The following is a 12,081-nucleotide window of genomic DNA, read 5'->3' on the forward strand; positions in this document are numbered from 1 at the left end:
TTTTAATATTTCATATTATTTTTTTTATTGGGGGCGGTATTAAATTAGGTATTTATGATTCGGAATTTAAAGGTCTATTCAATAGGACATCTGAAAACAAAAATTTAAAAATAAGAAATATAAAATAGAGTTGTATTCTATTAGTTTTTTTTTTTTATAGAAGATTCCAAAATTAAATTTTAATTTAAACAATTATTTTAAATGTGTTTGACATACTATATTTATAAACCATAAACTTGTTCCCATTCAATAGTCAAGAATTCTTGATAGTATCGAGCTATTCCTGGATTTAGTGCCAAAAAATTTTCTATGGCCACCATATAGTATTCATCTCAGCTTGGTGATAAATAAAGCATCCACACTTTTTTTTTTTAATCCTAAAGCCCCAAAGCTACAAGAAAGACGAGATTACATCCGCTACTTGCCCAAATAGTACAATGCCTTCCTCCTTGACTTGACTTTCCTAGCTACCAAGCCCCTCTTCCAAACATTTGCCAAAAGAATCAAAGAAAAGATTGTCTGTGACACCACTTGAATAACGATAATCGGAGTGAAAAGCCTTAAAGAGAAAGCCTTAGAAACGATAAGAGTTACCAAAACCTTCTCCCACAACAAGAAGAGTTTGACTTAGACAAATTCATGATATGAAAAGCCTTTAGATGAAGAGCGCTCTACTAATACAAGTCAAGGAGAGGAGAGGATTCATGATCCCAAGACATCGTAGGACCTTATAACTATATTTTTAAAACTTTTTGTCTTTATTCAATATAAGTTTACATTTTAAAATTTGGATACACAAAAAACATAAAATTGTTGTTTTCAGAATTTTCACAATTCAAATCACGGTATCCAAAAACAACTTTAAAAAATAAAATCTAGATGATCTGTTAAGTTGTGAATCTAAAAACATAAAACGAAAATTAAATAGTCAAACAATGTGACAACTTGGCAAGCATGGATTTTATTATTATTATTTGGAATTATTAGATTAGAGAGGATGATTGATGAGGTTGACATGAGTTAATTGTTATTTGTATTATATGTCAAAATGAGTATAGCTTAACTGACATCAAGTATGCACTATCAACTTTAAGGTTAGAAGTTCGGTTATCCCATCTCACACACAAGATAAAAAAGATTGTTATTATGATATTTTATGAGACAAAATACATTTTTGGTTTGTGAAATGTGGAATTTGTGACATTTTAATTGTTAGTTAAAAAATGGTTTAAATAATCTCTAATCTCATATTGACAAGTTGAAACTGAAAAAATCGCATGAAAGTATGTTGATATATAAACTTGTTGAAACTTTATAGATGAAATAGACGACTTCAAATCTTGAGGACCAGAAATACCTTTTTCGATACATAAAATTAGAAAGGTAGCTAATAATAATTATACATATCTACATTACAAAGTTATAAAGGTAGCTAATAATTATGCATATCCACACATCAAAAGCAATGTAGAGTAACTGTTTTTTAGTTTTCTTATGTGCAAAGTAATCTTTTGGCGAGTTTTAACTTTTAGAAGAGCTAAATCAACCTTCAATTAAAAAAATTAAAGTTGATAGATAGGTTAACTTGAACTTTTGGATTTTATTGATATAACTTGAGGGTATATGAAGCTTGGTTATAGTTAGTTATAGTATTTTTTTTTTTTTTTTTTTTGGATGATCCAATTTACCTATGTTGTACTACTATTGAATGACTTAAAAATTGAAAACAATGAATATTAACCTCATATTCCATTTTGATTGCACTCGCTACTTTCACTTTCCCTCTCGATCAGGTTCCTTCAAATCCTCACATCCTTGTTCTCTTCTTCAAACATTGTAAATAGAACGAATCCTCATTCTTCCCTCAAAACCTTGTGCTCGAGATAAACAAGAAAAAGATGACTAGAAGCACGAGTGTGAGGATTCTTCGAAACGGGTGATGAGCAATCAATTGGTTACTAAACACGAACACGATGGGTGAGAATCCTCCGCTGTAAATGGGCATTAAGAAGAATTTAACATTGGCTAATATTTTGTAACATAAGCAAAACGGTAGTTTTTATTATTTTTCAGAATTTGGATCATTTAAAACTAGTGAAACCTAATTTGGGTCATCCATCCTATCTTTTGTTCTTCCACATTTCTTGATTGGTTATGGAACTATAAAAGTTTCTTGGTAAACAACTAACAATCTATGTGGATTCTTAGTGGAAAAAAAACTATCCCAAATTACGAGAGAAACTTCATTGATTTTGTTCATTGTGCTCAAGATACTACTACTTGGTACATCTCTCCACGTGAAATTGAACAATTTAAAGTGAAAACAAAAAGATACATAAGATACAAAACCTCCTAGTTCATAATGAACCATCAACATTATATGTCTAAATCATCGTCCGGGTCCTCATCAGAGTCTGGCATCTCATCATCTGAATCACGAAAATATACGATCTCACCCTTTCCCGATCCTTTATCCTTGCCTTTCTCACTGGTCATGAGAGGTGTCTCATCATCTTTGGTTTCAGGAAGAGATCGCCGACCATCGTATATTTGTATCGGTTCACCATTTCCTATAAGGAAAACCAAACGTTGTGCAGAGAAAACAATGAGCAAGAAGAAACAGCAGGGTCAGGAGAATTTAAGCATCTAGATAATTAGGTTAAATGGTCCCTATAATTTGGACAAAATTAGAATGGTCCCTATAATTTGGATAAAGTTAGAATTTAGTTCCTATTATTTTAAAAGTTAGAATATAGTCCTTATGTTTTGATAAAACCTCATAAATAGTCTCCCAAGGATTTTATGAGGAATTTAACAAACTACCATATGAACTAAATACTAACTTTTTCCAAATCATAGAGACCAAATTTGCAATTTAACCTTAGAATTATTTTGTGATAGGCAAAGATAGAGTGTTGAATTGTCGAACCTTGATGCTCAAAAGGAAGAACAACTCTGGCCCTGTCATTTCGCTCTTTCTCCGACAACTGAAGATTGAACTGCACCTGAGAGAAGAAACGTCGTCCATTCACTAGTTCTCCATTCATGTAAATTATGAGAAAGAGAAGTTTCAATGACTATAGTAGCTGTGGAAAGATCAGGCATATCAAGAACAAATGTTTCTTTAAGTTTGAGCATCTAAACTTAGAAGCAGACAAAATATAAGAAGAAGATGACTCTACTGGTGCTATGAAAATCAAATTTGATCATTCCGAACTTTAGAAAAAGTAAAATTATGAAAATCATTGAAAGAGGTCAAAATCAAGATCAACCAACCTTCGGTATAAGGCCTTGACTGATGACTGCATCTTCAGATGAAATGGATGTAAATTTAATGCCCGACGGCTCGACATTAAAATCTTCACACTAAGCATAGAACATCAAGAATATATAGTAGTCAACCAAAGGTTTCACATGTAAATACCGAAAGTTTTGCAAAGAGAAGAGAATTTACAATGACTCGAACACGTCCATTTCTACGTTTAATCCGCACATGAAACCTCCCTTTTGTAGAGCTGTGTTCAAGATAGGAATTGTCCAGATTGCTTCTGCGCATATGTGGGGATGAAGTTAATCCCTCAACCATTGCCACTATGGAGGACATATATTCAACGGCAGCTATGACCTTTTCCTCATGAAGGTCTTCATGTACCAACCAAAATGTACTTGAAACCGAATCTACAATTACATGACAACAGTTAAAAAATGATCCATCAAAACAAGAGCTATCAACTATCAAGTGAAAGCATATCAATCACAACTCATGAGATATGATTTATTTCAGCATCAAAGAGCTCGGGAGGCAATTATTATATCCATACCGTTGCTCCGAAGGCCGCTTAACAGACCTGCAAGTGCTGATGTAGATGAATGTCTCAACATATCAGTTACCTGGTAAAATCTCATAAAATTAAATAACGAAGAGAAAATAAAAGCAACTAAATTCAGGTTACTAATGAATAAAAGTAAAGAAAAGAGCAAAAATCTACAGAACGGATAAACAACAGGTGAAACTAATAATCTATTCTAGAGAATATTACTAGCACTAAACTAAAAATGAAAAAGACTCGACAGATGATTCACATTGTTTACACATATTTCTTACTTCCAACCAAGAAAGGAAGTATCATCATTCAACACAGAATCTAGAGAGGAGAATATTCCTTGACAATTTCATAGTTTTCACAATCATACTCGAACATAATCTATTCTACGGGTTGTACAACTGTGTCCATGAGTTCTAAGGAGATAAAATTTAATAGTCTTAACTATATTCAACAAGTGAAATGCAGGAGAGAAAATAAATATTCTGGACTGTTTTTGAGAAAAGAAGATACTCCTTGACAGTTTGATGTCCTTCATTATATTTAACAGGTAATATGCACAAGAAAAGAAATTAGCAGGGTGGTATAAGAAAATATGCAAGGTGTTTCCTCGGCACATCTAAAGCATCACATGTCATGAAAGAGAGAAAGTACTTACAGAGTCTATGGCAACACAAAAGCGTACGGTTCCTTCTCCAACAAATCCTGCTAGAACATTAAAATTTAACTCGTAACCTTTTCCTTGCGGCTTGCAAAATAAGGCCAGAAAATCACTAAACTACACTCTCAATTAAGATTAGTCATACCTTTTCCAAGTGTAATAATTGAAGAGAAAAGTTCATCCATATCCCTCACATTTGTACAAGTATGAGATAAATTTGAAACATCTTGGTCAAAATTTGAAAATTTTTCACCCTCCATAAAACGTTGCTTCCAACCAAGAGGATCTGTATAACAGTCCAAAATTTGAATCCTATAACACAAATATTGTCAAATGAACTTGCACATAAAAAAATATGAGTAAAGAAAAGAGAAATAATTTATATGAAAAATGAAGGTATATTATTTTTTCCAATGATAAATTCGAGTTAATTTTCAGAATATCAAGATTCATAGCATCTCTCGTGGTGAGGAACAAAAGTTGTTGCTACTTTGTGATGTCAGTTTCACCTTAATTGATTACTATTGATAGTCTACTTGTCGAGTCCCATGCTAATTTCCACACATGAAAGAGAGAATGTTAAGAATGCATTAAAAAAGATTAAATGTATACTAAAATATCATCTTGAGCTTTTGGATACATTACTCACTTACACCACAGTCAAGCAGCCATTATAATTTGGGTCTCATGATCTCATTCGTTCAAGACGTTTAGATTGTCTCATACCACATGAAAAAGAAATGTTGCAACCTTTAGTCAATAAGCCTTCTCATTTTGTTCTTGTTTCTTTGCATTAACTCCTTCACATTATCACCACTACAAACCAGGTTCTCTCACCACTTGTACAGTCCAAATAAGAAAACTACTAAATCAATCAACTACATGCAGGAATCATTTGCAGAGCTTGTTCCCGCAAGCATTAATCTACCAGAAAAGAAGGTAATTGAACTCTCCATTTGATATCCATTTGGTTCTTTTATTATTATCTTCTTTTTCCTTTTGAAAATTAAGCTTATAAACACTACTTCCACTTAGTTTTCTTTGGTTTGTTTTCAAAAACCATGCCAGATTTTGAAAACTTTTTGAGGTTTTTGAGAGAAAATTATTCTTCTATCTTTCAATGAACTCCAAAAGTACAAGAAATATTACAAAGAAAAATATAGAAAAGGAAATAACCCAAAAAAGGGAAAAAGAATATTTCACACAAAAGGAATAAACCTACACTCCCCCTCAAGCTGGATTGTATATAGAGTACAAGCCAAGCTTGGAATTGAAATCTTCAAAAGTTTTCCTTGGTAGTGCTTTGGTGAGAATGTTAGCAATTTGATTACGAGATGAAACATAAGATAATTCCACCGTATTACTGTTGACATTCTCAAATATGAAATGACGATCAAGCTCTATGTGTTTTTATTCGATCATGATGCACAAGGTTCTTTGCAATATTAATGGTTGATTCACTATCACAAAACATTTTAATTGAATTCTGAGAATCAATTTTCAATTCTGCCAAAAGTTTATGAATCCACATTTCTTCACAAATTCCCACAACAAGAGCTCTATATTTAGCTTCGGCTACTTCTTGCTACAACTGCTGGTTTTTTTACTTCTCCAAGTGACCAAGTTACCCCAAACGTAGGAGCAATAGCCAGTTGTAGATTTTCGATTAGTTAATTCTCCAACCCAACCAGCATCAGTGTAAAGTTCAACCAATCTATTTGATGACTTTTTGAATAACAGACCATGACCTAGAGTGCCTTTCAAATATCTCAAAATTCAGTTTACAACTTCAAGATGACATTCACTAAGGTTGTTCATGTACTGGCTCACATTGCTCACAAAGTATGCAATGTCTGGTCTGATATGAGAAAGGTAAATTAACTTACCCATAAGTCTTTGATACATTCCCTTGTCAATGGGAATAGTTTCTTCACTTTGGTTTAAAACTAGATTTGGATCCATAGGTGTTTTTGTAGGTCTACATCCAAGATGTCCTGTCTCCTTTAACAAGTCCAAAATGTATTTTCTCCGAGAAATTACAATACCATCTTTGGATCGCGCCACCTCCATGCCTGAAGAATACCCCAAACTTCCCAAATCTTTGATTTCAAACTCTGTTGCAAGCATCCTTTTAAGGTTGAGAATCTCTTCGCAAGCATTCCCTGTAATGATAATATCATCTACATATACAATTAAAATTGCAATTTTATCATTTGAGGATTTCACAAACAAAGTATGATCAACTTGACATTAATAGTAACCACCTTTAATCTTGCTTTGGTGAATCTGTCAAACCATGCATGCAGAGATTGTTTTAAACCATACAAATACTTTCTCAACTTGCATACCATATTATCATTACACTTTTCTTCCATTCCGTGAGGAATTTGCATAAAAACTTCTCCAAGCTCACCATTTAAAAAAGCATTTTTACACCAAGTTGGTGAAGAGGCCAATCTTGATTTATAGCTAGCGATAGTAAAACACGAACAGTATTCAATTTCGCAACAGAAGCAAATCTTTCCTAGTAATCTATACCATATGACTGGGTAAAGCCTTTGGCAACAAATCTGGCTTTAAATCGTTCCACACTTCCATCAGATTTGTACTTAACTGTGAAAATCCATTTGCAACCAACTGGATTCTTTCCATGTGGTAGCCTTGTAAGAGTCCATGTTCCATTGCTCTCAAGAGCTCTAATCTCTTCATCCATTGCCTTCTTCCATTTTGGATCTTTAAGAGCATCATGAATGGTTTGGGGAATTTGAATACTATCCAACTGAGTCATAAATGCTTGATAAGAAGGATGCAATTTTCCATATGCAACATACACTTCGATAGGATGATTGGTGCAACTTTTAACACCTTTTCTCTGAGCAATTGGTAATGTTAAATCATCAATTAAAGGTGCCATAGATGTAACATCCTCTTTAGCGGAATTCAATGATAATGAATCCGGTTCAGGTGGTTGGCATTCTTGGTTGTGTGAGGCACCCTCTCTTCTTCTTGTATAAACAATCGGTGTTCGGTTTTGTGAGGCTTTAGGGATACGAAACTAGTCAAACTCAGGAGTGAATGGCTCATTTATGGTAGGAAATGAGACTTCAGTGGTGAAGGGAATTAGTTGGAGAGAACGACTCAACTTCCAATGGCTCAAATACTTTCATATTCTCCCCCTGAATTTGGGACCTGAGAAGAGACTGATTTTCAAAGAAGGTGACATCCATGGAGGTATACATTTTCCTTGTTATTGGTGAATAACATTTGTACCCCTTTTGGTGGAGGCATAACCTAAAAAATACACTTGCTAGATTTTGGATCAAGTTTAGACCGATGAGGAGAATGATTATGAACAAAAACTAAACAACCAAACACACAAAGAGGTAACGTGGAGGAAATATTCCAAAATTGAGGGTGTATTTGTAGGAGGATATCTGGACGAGATTTTAAAGAAAGAACACGACTAGGCAATTGATTGATCAAGATTGGTGAATAACATATGTACGCCTTTTGGTGGAAGGCATAACCTAGAAAAATGCACTTGCTAGATTTTGGATCAAGTTTAGACCAATGAGGAGAATGATTATGAACAAAATCTGAAAAACCAAACACACGTAGAGGTAACGTGGAGGAAGATTCCGAAATTTTGGGAGAAAATTATTCTTCTATCTTTCAATGAACTCCAAAAATACAAGATATATTACAAAGAAAAATATAGAGAAGGAAATAACCCAAAAAAGCACACAAAAGGAATAAATCTACACTTTTTTTTACATCCAGTTGTGTCCCTGATCTCACAGGACAACCTGCTTGACCCTATAACATTTGTGTCAAGGAAACTCATAGGATATTAAATTTTAAATAGGTGGCCGCCATGGATTGAACCAATGACTTCTTAGCCCTTTATCAAGCGCGCGGAACGATGTGGATGACAAGGTAGGTGCGCGCCAGTGGCTAGCAACCTTCTTCAGCCTTCAACTGGTAGTTCTCCTGTTCCTCGATAGCAACACACCCACACTATTTTAGCTCTAATTTCATCATTTCTGAACCAAATCACTCCATATTTCTTTCATATAACTCATAAACAACCCCTTGACTAACTAACTTGAGGATTTGGAGCTTTAGAATTCCTTGGATACCCCACTAACCTTTGCTTACCAAGTTTTCCTTTATTTTCTCTATTTTAAATACTTAAATATCTCCATTCTAAATTTCCTTAAAATTTAATCAAATTAATCCATAAAATCTTCTTAATTTAATTTCTACAAAATTTCCACAAAATTTCCTCTAAATTCCACATTTCATTCTTGTTTAATCACTTCACTCCTCCAAATACTTGATCAAATTCCATCTTCAATTCACTTGATCAAATAGTAACACTTAGGAAATTCTCCCTTTGATATTTACACATTTTCCTAACTTAATTCCAACACTTAGGCAATTCAATTTCCAATTTAGCATTTAGACTACCACTCCCTTTTTACTTTAATTTCCCCGAAATTTTAACCTTGACTTTACCAACTTCACTTGAGCCCTCAAAATACATCTTTTAGATTGTTCTTTAGCTTAGAAAAAGTAAATAGGGTTTAGGGCTTACAAATTACCACCCCTCATTGGAATTTCGTCCTCGAAATTCAGTGGACCTCCTCAAGAAATCAAGTGAGGATACTTGCTTTTCATTTGATCTGCACTCTCCGAAGTTGCTTCTTCAACTCTATGGTTCCTCCCTAAGATCTTAACCAACGGTATAGTCTTGTTTCTTAATACCTACTATGGATGTTCCCTTACTAAATTTTGAGAACTAAAAAGAAAAAAAAAAAAGTGTAGTTTTGTTTTTGCAATCTGACTAAGAACTCAAATGTTCCTTTAAGAAATGCAAAATCAATAGAGATGAAAATGGGAGGAAACAAATGTACATTTAAAGAAATATAAAACTAAAAACAAAAACGTTATAAAATGAACCTAAACTTAACTTGACAAAGAAAAACTCAATAGGAGCCATTACTCATATTAAATTTTTCCCATCCTAGCCTGGGAAAGAAAAGCACCCTCTAAATTAAGTTAACAAGGAGTTCTTCCCTTGTTATCCCTGCATTTTCTCAGAAATTAAACAATTGAAACAGGGGAAAATGCAAAATTTTGCAAGGATAACTTTACCATTTAGTAGACGATCCAACATTCAACCCTCTCTTCTTCAACAGCTCAACATAATACGCCGGACTTCGAGAGAACGCAAGTAGAACGAGGCCTCTGAGATCAAAATCACACCAGCAAAGCAGAAAATCAATCAAAACGACCGCCAAAGCTGAACAATTTCAATCTCCTAAATGGCGTCTCTAAAAGGGAATTGAACTAACCGAGACTGCGATTTACCGGCCAAAATATTGCTCAAGAGCTGCGCCAGAACATGGGCAAAGGCGTGAAACCCAAATGGCGAATTGATGGAGTCCTTTATGGTGAGAGCAGGCGCTAGCTCTCCCTGTAACGCACCGTCTCTAAGTGCTCTGCAAATAGATTCCGCCATTATTGGCAAGGATTTAACAGCTTCAAGTCGTGAATTCCGAAACAACTTCGACCCTCAATTTGAAAACTAGATGGGAAATTCCTGGGAGAGCATAAATTGAAAGAAGATTGTGAAGAAACAAAGAAGAAATGTAGAAATATATACGTTGCAAGATCATTCAAGGGAACTGTGTGCTCAGGACCAAGGGAGAGGAGACAAACTCAAAGTGAGAGAGAGAGGGAAGTAGGGTTAACAGTTTAGGAGAATGAGAGGAAGTTGATTTTTTTCCCCTAATAATAATAATTTTTCAAAAGTTTGGCTTGGCTAGAAAAATTAAAAGAATATTGTCCTTTTAGAAACTATTTAAAAAAATATGGTTGTTTTCAAATTATTTGTAAAAATATTGTTGTTTTTTTTAATAACACAAGAGTTCAAAATTCGACCAAGGTAGGTAGAATTTTGAACCGTTTTGCTTTTCATTTGTACGTCGAATTTTGAACTCTCGACTTTGCCCCCCTTTCGCTTTTTAAAACATTATTATTTTGAGTCTGTTTAATTATCATTCCGGAGACTTTCCTCGATCAAAAGATCGTATTTCTAAATTTTCATAAGGTCCCCCTGGAATTCCTTCCAAAGCTTGTTGAATAATTTTTACGGATTCTGTCATCTCAGCAAGTCTGACGAAATAACGAGCTAATGAATCTCCTTCTTTTTGCCACTGAACTTCTTAATCAAATTCATCATAACACTTATAATTATTTGATGTGTTAAAAATAATTTTGTATTGGGAGAGAGTAAGAAAGAGGAAAAGTAAGAGAGAGAGCGAGATAGCGAGACACTTCAATTTTTGGGTCATCCGTACAAATTTTCTCTTTTTTTATTTTTTAATTATTACACATTCCACCTTCTTCTTTCTTTCTTCCTTTCTTTTTTTTTTTAAATTTTTCATTTTATAAAAACAATTTCTAAAAATATTTTATTATTTTATTAAACTCTAAAAAGAATAAATTAAAAAAAATATATCTCATAAAATTTAAAAAAAAATGTAAATTAAATATCTCATTTATATAAAAATAATTACAAAAAATCAATGTGTCCCACAAGGCGGACGTCGTCGATTTCGAGCTGGTTGTCGTCGTCGACTTCGAGCTTGAGGTTGCTCGGGTTCTCCTTGATGTTGCTCTGGTACCCTGCAGGTGCTTCATAATATAAATATTCATTATGCTCTCCACGACCCCGACCATGTCCATGCACGTTTTACGATAGGGACCAGCCTCTGAGTCATAATGTCCTGAACCAAATGCTGGCATCATCATCGGACTAACATAATCTGTTTGACTTTGCGTCTGCATCATAGGGGGCAACTCTTCCACATTATATGCAACCTCATCAAACTCATCCTCTTCCCGAACAGTTCCTCTATGTCTAGGAGCTAGTGGAGGAACAATAGGTATATTGTACATATAATGAATTTCATCCATATAGCTTTGGTTGTCACTACATATAGCAAGAACCTGGTTCGGATTATTCGCAACCTCACGGAGTCTACTGTTGTTCGATCTCTGTGAATTATAAAATAATTAGACAATATTTAAAATAAATTTAAATTAAAAATAATTAGATAATATTCATTCATTTACCAGATGACCCATAACTGCTCCCGGCACGAGTGACGTAGCGCCTTGTGATATTATTATACCAATGAATATATTCTGGGGTGACATCTGTGTCAAACTGTTCAAGAGAAACTCTCAATGCAATAAATCTTGCACGATAGTGCCATAACACTACCAAATGTGCAATTTTTTCGGACCAATCTCCAGTCCTTAGGTCAATATCATGCAGTACGGGTTCAGTATTACAGGGCGATAGGACATCCTGCTGAGAATTGTCTAATCACCTTGTCAGGAAGATGCCACTCACCAATGTGAAAACATATGAGAGAACTCATCGTCCGCCACATGTTTTGACCATTCGTACAAAAATTAGGCAAAGTATGCATAATAATTTTGTACGGCTCCCAAATAACCTGAAACACAAAATATTATATTAGAGAATATTAAAGATAAATACAATAAAAATGTGTCTAAAAT

At 34.1% G+C, this 12,081-nt stretch overlaps 1 protein-coding gene across 2 annotated transcripts; it reads right to left on the bottom strand.

Annotated features, from left to right (window-relative positions):
* Positions 1–2,220: 2,220 nt before the first annotated feature.
* On the bottom strand, positions 2,221–10,245 carry LOC120068860 (elongator complex protein 5). 2 transcript variants are annotated; one of them, XM_039020514.1, is made up of 9 exons: positions 9,843–10,245; positions 9,643–9,735; positions 4,631–4,797; positions 4,483–4,529; positions 3,822–3,891; positions 3,455–3,678; positions 3,277–3,366; positions 2,930–3,005; positions 2,221–2,570 (listed from the first exon to the last, which is right to left on the bottom strand). In XM_039020514.1, the coding sequence occupies exons 1-9, from the start codon at positions 10,007–10,009 to the stop codon at positions 2,377–2,379; spliced, it is 1,128 nt and encodes a 375-aa protein (XP_038876442.1). In that variant the 5' UTR covers positions 10,010–10,245; the 3' UTR covers positions 2,221–2,376. The 2 variants fall into 2 exon arrangements, with proteins under 2 accessions (XP_038876442.1, XP_038876436.1); XM_039020508.1 differs by having other exon boundaries at positions 4,483–4,532.
* Positions 10,246–12,081: the final 1,836 nt, after the last annotated feature.

This window comes from Benincasa hispida, chromosome 1, assembly GCF_009727055.1.
Source record: "Benincasa hispida cultivar B227 chromosome 1, ASM972705v1, whole genome shotgun sequence".
In the NCBI taxonomy this organism is placed as follows: Eukaryota; Viridiplantae; Streptophyta; class Magnoliopsida; order Cucurbitales; family Cucurbitaceae; genus Benincasa; species Benincasa hispida.